General features: G+C 40.2%; 1 protein-coding gene across 2 annotated transcripts in view; it reads left to right on the forward strand.

Moving 5' to 3' along the window:
* The window catches only part of LOC144636231 (uncharacterized), a 73569-nt gene that overhangs the window by 51713 nt on the left and 5072 nt on the right, over positions 1-16784 (forward strand). For both annotated transcript variants that reach the window (XM_078495387.1, XM_078495388.1), the window contains 9 exons: positions 10584-10703; positions 11392-11514; positions 11984-12103; positions 12775-12897; positions 13437-13565; positions 14213-14332; positions 14604-14696; positions 15438-15683; positions 16631-16784. In XM_078495387.1, coding sequence (XP_078351513.1) covers positions 10584-10703; positions 11392-11514; positions 11984-12103; positions 12775-12897; positions 13437-13565; positions 14213-14332; positions 14604-14696; positions 15438-15683; positions 16631-16784 — 1228 coding nt within the window. The remainder of the gene's footprint in view (positions 1-10583; positions 10704-11391; positions 11515-11983; positions 12104-12774; positions 12898-13436; positions 13566-14212; positions 14333-14603; positions 14697-15437; positions 15684-16630) is intronic.

The raw sequence follows: 16784 nt of genomic DNA on the forward strand, positions 1-16784 counted from the left end.
AATGCTTAAAATATTTGCATATTTCCGTTTCCTAGAACGAACATCTGCTTCTTTTAATTGTCTTGTCGAAAACGCGTTTCCTTGAATCTCGTCAATCGTTCACCTTTAAAAAAATCGCTTTTGCTTTGCTCTTCAATTTTTTTTCTCCCGTTAAAAATTAATAACGTTATTTATTATCAAACTTTAGCGGATAATTGTAACACAAATCTCAAGATTTTCTCCCCAAAAGACGAGAGGGCATGATGTTGAGAAGTACGGCGGGAGTATTGTTTCGTAACCTGGAAAACGTGATTGCAATGGAAGTGGCGTTAACGCTATAGGGCTATTGAAAACGAAAGAAAGATTCCTATTTCTGAAAGAAAGATTGTACTCGTTAATTTACCTGCGTAGCTGGCGCTTTTGTTGAGGTTAACGCGCGCGCGCTGCGCAGGCTATGATTAATCAGGCAAACCGCTAATTTGCTGTTTTCCAATGATTGCGCACTCGTCAAACCCTTGATGTCAATAAACGCCTTATATGACAGATACGTATTCTTTCCGCAATTCACCTAAAAGCGATCCGAAAGTACAAAAACGCTACTCAAAGTATCAAAACCCGACTGATAAAATGACTGACTGACTTATTCCTTTAAGCTCCTAGTGGAGCAAAGGGCATCAACAATGCTTCGCCACCGAACTCTATTTGCTGCCGCCTTTTCTGCTGCGTTCCAGCTGATGTTAGCTTTCTTTAACTCCTCCTCAGTTTATGACTGATAAAATGCGTCCAAATTAAAGACAGTCAAGAAACAATGAACTGGTAAAGTTTAGGAAGAGTGAGTTTGCAGATTTAATTCTCCAACGAGCTCTACATGTTGACATGAATTCCTTTTCCATCTCCTGTTTGACTGCCAATTGTCTTTACATACTCCCATGTGGCCAAGATTATCAAAATTTGGTAAAGCATAAAAGAATAAGCTATTGTTTCTAGTTTCAAACAAGTCTTTATATTGAGTGGCCTCTTTGTGAATCTCGTTGTCCATTGCCTGTTGAAACATTTAGCACATTCACTTTGCTAGGTGGATGTCTGTTTGATAGGATTTACTGTTTCGTTCCCTGCATACTAGTGCTTCGATTTTCAATACAAAAGAAAGGAAAAGAAAAATGAGGTCAATGAGCGGGGAGGGGTGTGACGAGTCACATTGAGGGGTAACCCTCCCCTAATCCGGACCTCGATATATCTTATAGCTAGTCTCAGCTATATATAATGATCAAAGCTAACACTGTGAGGCATATGGGACGTTTTCAGCTAATTCCTTTACGCATGCGCTCTATATCGTTCACTGGGTGAAATGGAATATATATCTAACCAGGAACTTGTCATAATAATGGATGTAAAAGCAAGGCTGCGGCCATCGGCTTTTGTGTGTGTGTATTTTTCCCTTACAAACATCAATGACATTTTTGTTTTAAAGTAGTCTGAGAAGTATGTGTGAGAAATAAACATTGGATGTTTCCGTCCTCTAATATTACTGCTTGTTTGCTCCAGGGAAAAAAAAAGAGAGATCATTTTGCGTTTGGCTTGAATTACGCAACTTTGCCACAAAATATTCATTACCGAAAGGAAAACGTGAGGAGCATTTTTTATTACAGATATAAGGCGATATGAATCTATGTGAGCGCGCTTCAAAACTATTTTTATTTCGAAAACGAAAGATATTGGCAGTAAATCGGGGAAATCCCCTAACTTGCTATCATATGATACCGCTATTGATTCTTAACCAATAATGATATAATGATATGGGTTAAGAGGGCAGGTGACGAAGATATATAAAAAACACATATAAATTACCATAACACTAAACTTATCTTGGTATACAAACAATTCATACAGTTCATACTAAGGGGACATGTAGCAGGAACGTGTAGCGAGGACAAATAGCAGCAAAAAAAATCACAATATGTACGCACGCAATAAAATGTAGCGGGGACATGTTGTAGCGACACGTCCCCTCTATATTTTCAATAAATTCCTTCTTCTTTTTTTTATGGCGCGCAGGGACCTCTCGCGCTTCGTCCCGATCCGCCGCCCCCCGGCCCTCCCGGTTTTTTAGGCGGGGACGTCCCCTCGTGTGTGCTGATAACTTTTGGCCCATGCAACACGAAGTTTGCAGCAGTTTTGGCCCTGCAACACGTCGTAGGAACAAAATGTTGTAGGAATTCGTGTTTCATGAGCTAAACTATCCAGGATCAGCACACACGAGGGGACGTGTCCCTGGGACATGTCCGCGCTACATTTTCTTGCGTGTGTACATATCGTGATTTTGTTGCTGCTACATGTCCCCGCTACACGTCCCTGCTACATGTCCCCTCAGTATGAACTGTTGCTACATGCATGTCGATGCGACATGTCCCAGCGACATGTCCCACGTGTGCGGGGGCCTTCAAACTTTAAGACAGCCAAGAAAAGACAGAGCCGGGTTGTTCAAAGGACGGATAACAATATCCACTAGACAAATCGTTGTCCTGTGGGTAAGTATTATCCGTCCTTTGCTAATTTGAGCCACGTGTATAGCATTTGTCGTGGCCTGTAACCATCAGCGGATATTTATTTCAAACAATTCCTTTCATTTTGTCTGTGACTGAAAGGCAAGTCCGGATCCAGTTTGTCTGGCAATTCGTTTAGCAACTTTTGCTTGCATGCTTGCTGAACAGGCTGTTGGCGTTGATATAATTCTCTTCTTTGTTCCCTGCCTACTAGTGGTAATATTTTCTTCAGTTGTCTAGTAGTTGAGATAGAAAAAAGTGAGGTCAATGAGCGGGGAGGGGTGTGACGAATCACATTGAGGGGTAACCCTCCCCTAATCCGGACCTCAATATATCTTACTAAGTGCTTCACATATTTATAATGATCAGAGCTAGCGACGTGTCACATGTGGGACAAACCAAGATTTGCTTCATTACACGCATGCGCTCTCTAAAAGTAGTTTGAGGAAATTGATGCTTAACCGTGTAACGAGAGATCGAGGTATAACCCAAGCATTTCTTAGCTTTTATCTTCGGTTTCAAAGAATTTTGGAATGAAAATTTGCGGAAATTCTGTGTTTGCGAGGAATAGCTGAATCAGTGGCCATTTTTTTTTTTGTGGCCGAGTGTCATATCTTCTGAAAATATCGTATTAATAACACGCGCGGAGGTAACGCAAGTTGTTATCTTACGGGTGCAAAATTCAGCAGGGACATTTTGCTTGAAACGTTTCGTCTCCAACGCGTATGAAGGCAAATATTCTCATTGTTTTAACTTGTGTGATACCAAAAATTGGCATAAAACCAAGTAGACCATGATAGATAATGTTCTAAAAACACAGTACATACGACGCCATAATCAATGAATATGAAATTAGGGGGTTCCCCTGATTTTTGAAAGGCCACTCAATATTTGCATATTTTCGTTTCCTTATACAACTAACAACCACGTCACAGCTGACTCGTCCCCAGTCGTCTCTTATGCGAAGAAAATTGCAAGATGCGAAAGATCCCTCCGTGTTCAGCAGTCAACTCAAAACAGACTCAAAAGACGAATGGGGACGAGTCAGACGTCACAGTATTTTTTTTTTATCAAATTCTAGATCTTTTCCCTGTAAACGTTCCAACTATTATCTCGTAAGTCAACGAATCTGCTACTCTAAAAAAGGTCGTTTGTTTTCCTATGTAGAATATTGATAACAAATTATTAATTACTAACACCTTCTCTTCAAAAATTCTTTTATAATTGGAGGCAAAAAAAAACTGGGCAAAGTTTATTTTTAAAGGCAGAAATCAAAACAACGGTAAAGCAAAAAAATATGGCCAAACTAAAAGATGCTCGAGAAAAAAGACGCCTGATCGCAGCGACAAGCTCCTGCTATGAGCAGGGTAATGGGCTCCCGCTATCAGACATTGCTTGCTTTAAAAGGGAAATATATACAAGAGCGAACATACGGCTGAAAGCGGCTAAAACTGTCTAGACTGCGTAAGAGCTATAAGTTATAAGTTGTATTGCATGATGATTTGTTAAACTTATTTTATTTCCTAATTCTAACAGTATTTCCTTCTTTCTCTTCAACTGCTGATCATCTTTGCATGCTCTAAGGGACTGGAAACAAGCCGAGGAGTTGCGCGCAACAGTTTTCGTTGAGTTTACGTTGCGACTTTTCGCTCTTGTATCCGATATAAATCATATCCGTTGTTCGCGCAGACCCCGTTTTCGGGCTGCTTCCAACTAACCGAACGCCTGGAATTCCCATTGATTTGTGCTGATGTGAATCTGGGTGAAATTTATGTGGCGAATTGATCGGCAGATTTTCTTCCCTAATTGGCTGATTTTGTTTCTAAAATTCCTTTTTTCGTTCCCAGCTTATTAGTGCTTTGGTATTCTTCGCATATCCAGTATATGAAGTGGCAAAAGTGAGGTCAATGAGGCGGGGAGGGGCGTGACGAGTCACAAATGAGGGATAACCCTCCCCTAAATCCGGACCTCGATATACCTACTACTTGCCTCATGTATTTATATTGATCAAAGCATGCGCTGGTACCCATGTGGGATAGTTTTACACCTGATTCATTTACGCATGCGCTCTTTGTGATTCACGATTGTAGATGGAAAGTACACGTTTAAGAAATTCGTGGCACATCTTGCGATTTTGCGACCATTTGAAGCTTCAACAATTGGCTGTTTTAAAAGACGTCTTCGTTCATTCAATGGTGTTACCGATTTACAATTAAAACAATGACCTTTCTTCATGGCGCGCGCGGCTGGAATTATTTGCCATTGCATTGTTGTCGAAGTTTGCGCCTTATGTAAAGGATAAAGACTTCGTTCTACAGCTCCTTTGAAAGTTAACATAATCCTCGTCGTACAGACTTTGAACATTTTATTTGTCGATTATAGAAAATGGAAACCTCTAACATATGATTTGAAGCACGAAATTCCTCTAACATATGATTTGAAGCACGAAATGTTAGTAATACAAAACCTGCTCGCTCTTCAAAACAAATGCGACATATGCAAATTTGCTTTGTAAGACGATACTTTTCGGGGAAACCCCCTAATTGAAATTCAGTGATATCGACATTGTAAGTCACGGGCTGCGAATTCGATGTTATTCCTATGTAAACAACAAGTATGTCTTCTTTGCTTGATTTTTCGACGAGACAGAACTTCCCATAGATCAGATATTCAATCTGTTTTGGACTCTAGGTTCAATTTCTGACGATCGCTGGAGTCCTCTTGTCTATTGTCACCGCTTTCGTCATATAGATTAGCATCAAGAGGGCACAATAAAGTCGCCCTTGACAGCCCCGAAATAAATATTCGAGAAGAGACTTCGACAAAATTTGCAGACACAGAAGTAGTTTTTCTAGCCGTACTCCCTCTCAGGCCCCGCTCGCGTAACCCCACCGCTTCGCTCGCGGAAACCCCACTCGGGAGCCTGTTCGCAGGCTATAATTGTTCAGTCACAAAATTCGTTCTGTTCAGCACATCAGTCCATGAAGTTACCTTCTTAGCCTTGCAACCCCGCTTTTTCACAAAGAAACGAAGTCTGCTTAGAAGACAAGTGCAGTGTTACGCAGAAACATTTGATATTTTATTTTTCTCTTCGCGCTGGCAAGTTTTACTTCGATATATTTAAGTTGATTTTCCTTAGAAGCAAAAGATGAGGTCAATGAGCGGGGAGGGGGGAAGATCAACTGATATGAATAGTGGATAACCCTCCCCAAGTCCGGACCTCGAAAGACAGTGAGCTTTGCTTCACGTATATATAATGATCAGAGTCAGCCGTGCTTTCCTTGTGGGTATAAATATAGAATTGTCGTCCTACGCATGCGCATTTCGTGGTAGCCACCATGGTGGAGCTTTGTTTCGGCCTCTGAAAATGTTGAAGAGTACTTTAGCTAGTTTCTTTTAATTTCACGCCGTGCGTCTTTTTCGTCAACAGCATTAGGTTTGATAAAAATAAAAATTAATTTTATTCACTATAATTTAGTCACATAAGTCAGCACAAAGTGATCTTATTTATTGCATATTCGAAACACTGATATCAATCGAAAATGTTTTTCTCTCTGGGGGCTATATTAAGTGTCACTGTTTTATATCCTGGGCCTCGGATCCCTCGTCAAGGGCTATTCGATTTCTTCGTAACACGATTCCCAAGATTTAAGAGATTTTCGCAAGACAAGCGAAAAAATATGAATCAATAAATATATAAGATTTGTAGTAAGCGAGCAACAACCCATGACTTCCTGTTAGTTGAAGCGGAATCCTTTCAAATTTACTGAGCGACCTACTCAGCCATTCATTTATCATCTACGAGACTATATCCGTGTCACATCCTGTTACAATCTATTCTTTATCCTTGGATTACAAGACTTAGGTAGTCATTATATTTCTGAGTCATGATTTTGAACCAATATTCGTTACGACTCGTAAACAGTATTTAATATTCATCATTCCTCTTCAAACCGAAAAACAAGATTTGCCATTCGTCGCGCGTCAAAGCAATATTTAAATTTTTTTCGATAATACCAATATTTGTTGAAAAGAGCTCAAAAGGGGAACCCCCTAATTTAATATGCACAGATGGCGTCATGTTAGTTTTCCTGAAATTATCCTGTTTCTTGAAGTCGCTGGAAGAAATTGTGTTATTTAGGTGAAAAGTTTTAGTGGGAAGTAAATTAATTTCTACATAAAACAGAAAAGACGATTGACTCTGCTGGACTCACTGTTATTGTTTCGTCGTGCGTAAATTAACACCAGTATTTAATCTGCCACCGGAAATGAACTACAAACAACAAGTACCGTCGCTTGCATCTAATAAGAGCGTGAACACGAGCCGCCGAAACATGATCTATTTGGGTATCAAACTTGGTGTTTGTCATGAAACATTGATGTTTGAGACGGTGTTAAACGACAACTTTCCCTCAAAATGCTCACCATAAAAAATGAGAAAAGGCGGAAGTTTGACAAAAAGTATTAATATAATTTTGGGATTTTTTTTTTTTTTCGGAGTTTGTCGCTTGCGTTTGACAGATTGATCTTTGTGATAGGCCAAATCTTGATAAAAGTGTAGAATACAACACGTTATCCCGGCCTGAGAGAGCGCTTTTATGAAAAATATTAATGAAAAAAAAAATTATGTTCACTCGATTTATAGAGCCAGACTAGACGTATGATTTATTCATAGCGCTGATCACCGAACATTCAAATTGCTTGTTTACTAAGGTCGACTCGACGAGATTCGTCCTTCAGTAGACCGGGAGTAGATGATCAACATTGATCCCTGTATCTCTTGCCTGGATGAGTTTGACTTTAAATCTCTCAGTGTCATATTCACCAATCACAGAAAATATAAAGAGATTGAAGTTCACGTTCGATCTTGACGAATCACGCGTAAAATTAATATAAAAAGCCTCGATCATGCTTCACCATGAAACCAAAATAACCCAAACAATGAGTCACGCAACATAAAAATAATTAAAATAAAATAAATGATTATTCGGCTGGGCGAACGACACAAAGGAGGAAAAAATTCGTACGCGTCTGTGTTCGCAAGCTAGACTGTCTGATTTGAAGTCCAGAATCCCATCTCCTGGGGTAACTTTGATATATATATTTTTTCTATTTACGCTTCTTGTCCGTCTCGGCTATACACTTGAACTCCTTTGCTGGCTTGTTTCGTCTTTGATTTAGCAGGCAGTTATAAATCTGATTTCTCTGGTAGGTTTGATGTCCATTCTTCTCAACGAGCGAAAGTTTTTTGTTTTGTTTTTTTAATTTGATAAGTGCATGCAGTAGATGGAGAAAATACCACCCAAATGTAAATGTCAACGAGGAAAGTAAAGCTTAACAAGGTGGCTGAAGCAAGACGACCTCTTCAGTACTGTCTTTCCTTAAATTCATTCTTATATGATCGTAGCAGCAGCTTCATCGCTCCAAGCTAGTCACTGGTCATCAGCGGACAAACACGTAGTCACCGGTTGATTCTATCGAGTCAAGTCCGATTCAGAGGCAATGTACATAACGTTTTTACCGTGCAACCTCTTGTTATAAAGAACAATTAACAACATAGCGATTTGCTGAAACTGAAATCCTGAGTAGCATCAACGAAATATTGGCAGAATTGCTACACTTGCAGTGCTTTCTAAAGCCATGCAATTTCTTATGTTTTGGCTTTTAGTAGGCCATTGTAGGTCTTAGGTCGCATTTGCTTGGTTTTCTTTCCGAACACTTATTCATGCAGATATTATTTACTCATTCGTTCACTTCTTACTCACTTCGCACTCAACTGCTAATCATCTTTGCATGCTCTAAGGGACTGGATGCACGCTGGAGAGTTGCGCACAACAGTTTTTTTTGACATGGTAAATTTATTCCATTGCAACTTTTCGTCCTTGTTCCCGATAGAAATCTTATCCGTTTTTCGCGCTGCTCCCAACTAACTGAACGCCTGGAATTCTAATTGCTTTGTGCTGATGTGAAGCTGGGTCCACTTCACGTGGCGAGGTGGTTAGCAGATTTTCCTACGCTAACTGGCTGATTTTGTTTATAAAATTCCTTTTTTCTTTCCCAGCCTATTCGAGCTATGGGTATTCTTCACATTTCCAGTATTTGGAGGTAGCAAAAATGAGGTCAATGAGCGGGGAGGGGTGTGACGAGTCACATTGAGGGGTAACCCTCCCCTAATCCGGACCTCAATTTAACTTACTATATGCTTAACCTATTTATATTGATTAAAGATAGCTTTGTCAGCCATGTGGGACAAACTTAACGAACGTTTTCGTACGAGCATGCGCTCTTTGAATTTGATTTGGCGATAGGCAAGCTTTACATAAAAATTAAGGTATAACTTGTAAGATATGTAAGGTTCCATCCTGGGTTTTAAGACCTTTTGATAAGAATATGTCTGAATTTAGTGTAGTCGGTGAATGAGTTATTTTTTTGTGGATATTAACTTCCTTTATTTTGCTTTATGACAGAGATTTAGCATAAATTGTTATTTCACCGATGACCGATACAAAACCAGTTATGTGGATTACATTTTTAAGTTTTCCATCTTCGTCTCTTTTGAATGCATGTTCGCTTCAGTTAACGTTTTAACGTTAGTTTTAATGTCTAGACAAAGAAATCTAGGCCAAGGAAATGAAATGCACTTACTAAAAGCGGAATACGACGCCATAACGAAAATGAAACAATAAGGAAGGGGGTTTCCCCATTTTAGAAGAAGCTTAAAATATTTACATACTTACGTTTCCCGTGACAAACACGTTCGTGTTATAATGTTCTCGTCAAGTTATATTTCTCTTTTATTCGGATTACAAATAAGTATATAGAGAACAACCATCTGATTTCTTGCTTCTATTTATTTAAAATAATAATAATAATAATAAAATTATTCATGACCAACACGACCGCTTGAGAGACAAGAAGTAGATGGCATGCGTGCAGACTTATTTCAAGCAAAACAAATAGGAGTCGTCTGCACGCAGGCTAGAGGTAGATGTTGTGAGAGGAAAGAGTGGCTCTGAGTGTGTTCTTAAACTTACTTGGTAGATATTACACTGAAGATGGCTTGGCCTAAACGCTCAAACATTTACAGCATGGAATGCATCATGATTCGCTACACGACCAGCAAAGTCGCGCCACCGGGGGGGGGGGGACCCTGGAATTTGGTGGGGGTGACCGCCCGCATCCCAAACCAGACCCAATGCAGACCAAAACAAATTCATTTCCATACCCGTTTTCAGACCCCAATCAACCCGCAACGACAGAATGAACGCTGAACGGAACACACGGAGAAGGGCTGATTTATCACTCTGTCTCCACTAGTCCGCCGCCGGGCGGGAAGAAAAGAGCCGGAACGCCCCAGAAGCCATACCCAATCAGACCACCAAAATCTGATCCGCAGACGGCCAAAACACCCTTGGGGCGGCGCAACATATACCTATATAGGTGAGACCCCCGGGGGGGGAGGGGTCGCGCCATCTGAAGGGTCAATAGCACGTACGTGACAAAGCAAAGAGGCTTCCTTCCCGTGATGTGCTTTATGGTTGTAAGATTAATTTGAGGTATTGTGATAAAAGTCAGAGGTTTTCTAAGCGTGAAAAAAAAAAGATATTCTTCAGCCCAACCAGAATTCTTCCTACAGAAACAGAAAGCCTTCAATAGAGATGGAACAAAGCGACCAAAACGCTTGCCGGCCAAACTCGAATCCCCTTTACCGGGCCTTTACGCAGTCGTGAACCAAAATGGAGCTCGATTTCAACATGGCAGAGAAAGACATCGAGGACGTAATTAAAAATATATATATATTTGCGCAGAAAAAACCCAACAAAATACGATTTTTTTTAGCCAAAAAGAAGGCTAAGAACACTTTAAACTTCACTTGCTGTGTTTATAAAGTATTAAAGCCATTGATAACTTGATTTTTAACCATAACATTGGCGGAATCATTCATATCGTTTGATCCACCCTCTATCAATCACAATATCGGTCTAATTCAGATTCCATTCTTTGCCTCGTGGCTTTTTCTCTCTCTCTCTTTTTTAATTGTTATTTTTCTCTTTCCCTTAGCGGATGGCACATGTGCAGGAGTTAGATGCCACCCGGATGCTACTTGCGAACAGAGCTCACCACTTGGCCCAGTGTGCGTTTGTACGACCGGTTACCAAGGCGACGGACGAAAGTGCTCTGGTAAAATATACAACTTCTACTTTTTTTTAATTTTTTAACATAAAAAAAGTACTTGTGGATTTCTTTTTTGTTTTATATTTTTCTTTTATTTAATAATTACCTGTACATTTGTGTTACGTATTTTGTGGAGGCCTGGAAATGCAACGGCCTGATGGTTAGTTATCAACTTCCAATGTAAAGGTCCAATGTTCATTTCTCGCTATTATCCGCGGGTCGTATTCTTGAGCAAGTAACTTTACTTTAGCAGTGCCTCTTCCTACTCAGGAGTATAAATGGGTACTAGAGAAGTCCTCGCGGACAGAAATCTGTGATGAACCACAACCACTTGCAAAAGAGTTGTTTCTCTTCCAGAAATCACGAAAACGTGAAACGTAAGCTACCCAGGAAAAATTAACAAATAATGTACATTCCTACCACCTCGCCTACCACCTACTCCCTTTAAGGTTGTTGCTTATAGGCTTGGATATAATCCTGAAGTTCAGGAAACGTTGTTCAGGGAGAGAGGGGGAGACAGAAGGCCTCATCGTTTAAATGTCTAAGATAAGCAAGAATGCCCAGCTCTTTTTTTTACGGAAACTGGAGTTACGTACCAGCCTTATTGAGCCAATAAGCTCAGGAACATACCTTCCTTGGTCAGTTTCAAACTGAACCAAACTTTAACTCACTAACGATAACTTGTCGTTTATAGACATCGATGAATGTTCAAGAGATGATCATGAGTGTCACCTAGATGCTGAGTGTATTAACACTGTTGGATCCTACAACTGTTCCTGCAAGCTGGGTTTTGAAGGCGACGGATTTAACTGCGAGCGTGAGTGATATATAAATCTGTGTAAAGAAACACTTGAAAAAGAAATAATCTTTTTTCCACTTGACACTTTTTAATTTCTTATATCAAGTAGAACAGGTATTGAATTTTAGGATGGAGGGGGGAATTGGATAAATGGAGATGTTTAACAAAAAAGCGCTTGCTTTGGACGATCCTTACAGTTTCGAGCTACTTGCGATTTGTTTTATGTTTGAAATACTGAACGTTTTCGTTGTGTCCTAGAGGATAGGATTATACGAGCCACTGGTGTGAATATCGTAATGACTGGACTGACGGACGGACTGACTGACTGACGGACGGAAGGACGGACCGACGACCGAATTACTTACTGACGGACGGACTGACTGACTGACTTGCTTGTTTGCTTTCCTTCCTTGATTAGTGATTGATTGATTGATTGATTGATTGATTGATTGATTGATTGATTGATTGATTGACTGATTCTTCTTAGCGGATGGGACGTGTGCAGGCGTTGTGTGCTCAGTTGATGCCGAATGTGTGACTTCATCAAGCGGCGATAAGATCTGTGAATGTAAAACAGGATTTTCAGGAGATGGTCGCTTTTGTAGAGGTTGGTACTTTAGTATAATTAATTACATGAACGCTAAATTTGCCCTAAGGTCACTGCTGTAGCTTTATTTTCACAACAGTTTTCCACAGCGAGATGTGAAAATCAAAAAACAAAAAAACAAAAATGATAATAAAATAAATAAAAAAAAGTTTTCCACAGCGAGATTACCCAGTTGATAAGAAAATGCATACGACTGAGTGTCTCTAGGCTGCCTGCATTTAAACTTAAAGCCCTAGTATTAAGGTCTATTACATAAAAATTTCCCTTACTGGTCTCAAGGATTATCTTAAAGTACTAGTTGAGAGAATGGGCAGCACCGAGAGAGACAGGGAAAACAGGACCCAACGGAGGAGGCAGACCAGGGCAAGGGGGAGGGACCCGAGAAACAAATCCAGCTAGTGGAAAGAGCAAGTCTTGAACCGGTGACCTCCAGATTACAATACCAGCGCCCTAAACCACTCGGCCCCGCTTGCCTCCTTAAATTGCTTAAATATCCAACTATTGCATTTTCTCTATAGTAATCACCACCTCATCTTCGTTAATTCCCCATCTCCGGCATCAGCCTTAGGTTTTGTACCATAGAAAATTAACCTTGTTTCTTTTTGATCAGTCTTAATCAATCTAGAAAAAAAGTCCAAGTTATTAAAAAAAATGATTTTCTCTTTCCTTAGATTTTGATGAATGCGCACTGCTTACCCACAAATGTCACAGGAAGTCAACATGCATCAATCGGCCTGGGTCCTACATATGTCGATGTAATAGAGGATATTTTGGCAATGGTTTCAACTGCTCAAGTAAGCTTGTAGTTTGTTAAATCCTTGACGTTAATCGCGCGTTCTTTCCTTTGAAGAGAGGACTTTGTTGTACAGTGAAGCTCTCGTAAGCGGCCCCTCGGGGGAAAATTTTGGGCGGGCCCTGTTGTGGGGCCACAAGAGAAGGGGGGGGGGGGGGGGGCCAAAAAAGGGGGGGGGGAAGAAGAAAAAAAAAAAAAAGAGAAAAAAAAAAAAGGGAGAAAAAAAAAAAAAAAAAGGGGAAAAAAAAAAAAAAAGGGGGGCGTACTAACATTTTTAGAAACTAAAGAACCATGCATTGTGACACGACAGCAAGGGAATTTTTTTTTAAATTTACATTGTATCCAAGTTTCATGGAACCTCTCTGTCGCCTATCAGTATTTTCCGTTTAAAGAGCAATTAGGAAAGGTATGACTGGCTTAATACCATTTTAGATGCATACTTTTTGGTCATTTCATTTTGCAACCGTTGCAACGACTCGTCTCGATATGTTTCATCGTGCAAATGTCTTGCAAATTGTCACGCCATTTCTTTTCTTTAAGGTGATGGCACGTGTGAGGGAGTAGTGTGTCACTACAATGCTGATTGCGTGACACTTAACAACAGTGCGGATCCTGAAAAGGTGTGCCGATGTAAACCAGGCTACACTGGACAGGGATCGATTTGTAGTGGTGAGTTGATTGGCATTTACTTACGAATTGAATTTGACAGCAAATTTGAGCACAAATACGCATCAAGATACAGCAAAGCTGAGACATTATTGGACCAAACGGAACCATATCAAGAAAAAATTATTTTGTATTCTTTTTTATGGGAAGGAGATTTTTTCCTCTGATGTGCCTTTAAACTCTTAGACATATAGTTAAAAGAAATTTGTTGCATGCGATAACAACGACCGTAGATAAGGGGGCACAGTTGATATTGCAGGACATTTGGTTTTAATGTATGTAAACCGTACTAACAGCATGGCCCAGAGTTCATTAAAGGGACTATGTCACAGATTTTTGGTTTAGAATGTTCTGAAATTAGTGGTAGGCAACTTACCCTAACTCGAAGTCGCGCAGAAACAATTTGAAAACGTTTTCAAATTGCAATCCGTTTCCATCGGAGCCATCCGCAGCCAAAGATGCTCGTTGACAGTTTCAGTGCTCTAATATAGCAATTTTTATTAAAAATGGATTATTATTTTTAGGTTTCCTGTGACAGAAAATTAAATTTTTGCGGTTCAAAAATCAGTTAAAATCCGTGACATAGTCCCTTTAAGTTTCAGGTATAGTTTCCCAGTATTCTGATTGTTGCGACATTTTTGTCTTGTCAGATATAAACGAATGTCTGGATAAATCAGTTTGCCCTGATAAAGCTGACTGCTTTAACATGGCTGGCTCGTTCATGTGCCACTGTCTCCCTGGTTACAAAATGGTTGGAAAATCCTGTAGAAGTGAGTGTTGTGTTGTGAAAGTTTATAAAACGCGAACATAAATGCTGTCTCCAGCTAGCCTGACTTTTTATTTACCCGCCTATATGTTTCTGTCTGTCTGTCTGTCTGTCTTTCATTTAGCTGTCTGTCTATTTACCCGTCTATCTGTTTCTGTCTGTCTGTCTGTCTGTCTGTCTGTCTGTCTGTCTATCTGTCTGTCTGTCTGCTTAAAGTAGTCATAGGATATATCACTCTTTACTCAATTGTACCTTTTCGTTTTACTCGATCGCAGAGGATTGTAATCGATGCCTGAATGGTGGCTCTTGTACTGATAATAACACCTGTCTGTGTCCCCCCGGATTTTCCGGAGGAAGATGCCAGTGGCGTAAGTATAATACATTGTATCAATAACCAATGGCGTCAAACAAAAATTGACGTAATACAAAAATTCATAAGATAATAAACTACTATCCAACGCTGAAACGCAACTTCTCACTAACAATGGTTTCTGAACAATTGAAATCTCTATTCTTTTCTTTCTTTTTTTTTTTTTTTTTTTTTTTGGAGTTTTTAACGCTGTTTTTGCCGGAATAATTACTGCTGGGAGGACTGACCTTTGTTGTAGCTATAGTGTCAACCAGTGCAATGTCTTCTCTGGTCATGCTTTGCGCATTCAAAACTATCAAGACCAAGAGTTGTCTATTTTTTACACGTCGATCAAACTCGCACATAAATTTAATTGTTTGCCATCGTTAAACACTGTAGCAAAACGAGCAGTTAAGCTTTGCCTAAAGTGTTTGTGGCATGTGTTTAAGCGAAGCTATTTGTTTGACACCTCAGCCATGAGTGAAAGTATCTGACGCCAGCTTATTCCCTGTAGTCGAACTCCTTTGTTAAGTGAACGGCTAAGGAACTTACTTCGGTGCCCAAGTTAGAGTCGTAGTCCATTCGTAACCAAGTGATGGGGGCGAGGGGGCGTTTATTAGACACGGGGCGTTTAGAAGTGGAGGGGGAGCGTCTAATACAAACTTAACACTTCAGGGGAGGCGTTTATTTGAGGTGGGCGATTATTCGATATATTATTTACGGTGTTCAGTTGTGTTCTGTAAACTCCTTATTTATTTAGATGGAGTAGCGTCACTGATCTTCAGCAAAGGTAACAGCATACAGCGCATGTCTCTTCCTCCTCGGCCCAACAATATTGGAGTCATTTACCAGCGCGCAGGCGCGGTACATGTTGGTGTTGATTATGATTGTGTGGAGCAGAGAGTGTACTGGACCGAGGTCACCAAAGGCGTTATCGTGCGTGCAAAATATGACGGGAGCGACATGGAAGTTGTTGTTAACAGCGGGAAAACTACAAGTCCAGAAGGTGAGCACATTCTGCAAGTCTCTACTAGTTCAACCATCGTCAGAACCGTTGGAACGATATTCCCACGATATTCAAATACACTCCCATTTCCCCCCTCCCCCCTTACAATGTTGCCACATCCAATATAGTTTGTGTAAAACACTATCAAGGGGACTTCAAGGGACTTTCCAACATTGAAAGGGGGGAGGGGGTAACCTGAACTCATCCTGTAAGCACAAACAAGTGAATGAAACGATAATGAACTAATCAATGAAGGGTTTAAGTGTCAGATAAGAAAAGCGTTCTAACTACTTCTGTCTAGGGTTGTAGTTCAACCTATTCGTCAATTACCATCAGGAGAAGAGGTTTTGATTGTTGATCAACTAAAGATCTACTCAACGGATACTAGCAATAAATAACTATCCGGTTGACAAACTACAATTATCGAGCTGAATGAATTTTGCGCAAATGACAAATGCAAGCAATGAGCTTTGGAAGTCGTCAGTATGCTATACTAAACCTTTGCCCTTAATTCGCAGTTAACCCCTACTCTTGTTCACTGAAGTATTTTAAGGTGCCTTCGATAGCCCCAAAAAAGGTTGAGTGCAATAATTTCAAAATGGATCTTATAACATTAGGTTCATAACTAGTGAGTTACTCATTCAGTCCCTCATTGGAAAGTGAATGATAAGTTTTCTATATTAAGTGCGCCGCCTTTGTTGGCTAGTTGGCCAGCTATCAAGAGTACTAACGGAACGAACGCTGAGAATTCACTGCAGTAAACAAACTGACGACGAAAGATTACGCGGCGAGTCAATGGAATATCTACCTACGGCAACTTCTTAATCTCGCTAGGAGTGTCCTCGTGATTTATTTTACCGGCAGAGTGTACATGTTCTCACTTAATAATTCACAAATCAGTGTTATGGTGCTTTTCATCACACAACTGAGCTGTGTACCTCTTACAGGAATTGCGGTGGACTGGTTAGGAAAGAACATTTACTGGACAGACTCGTGGCTTGACACAATTGAAGTCGCCAAGCTCAATGGAAGCCACAGAAGAACTCTCATCTCTTCAGACCTGGTGGATCCAAGGGCCATCATAGTTGATCCACCTAATGG

Source organism: Oculina patagonica, chromosome 13 (genome assembly GCF_052425735.1).
Source record: "Oculina patagonica isolate OP01 chromosome 13, crgOcupat, whole genome shotgun sequence".
In the NCBI taxonomy this organism is placed as follows: Eukaryota; Metazoa; Cnidaria; class Anthozoa; order Scleractinia; family Oculinidae; genus Oculina; species Oculina patagonica.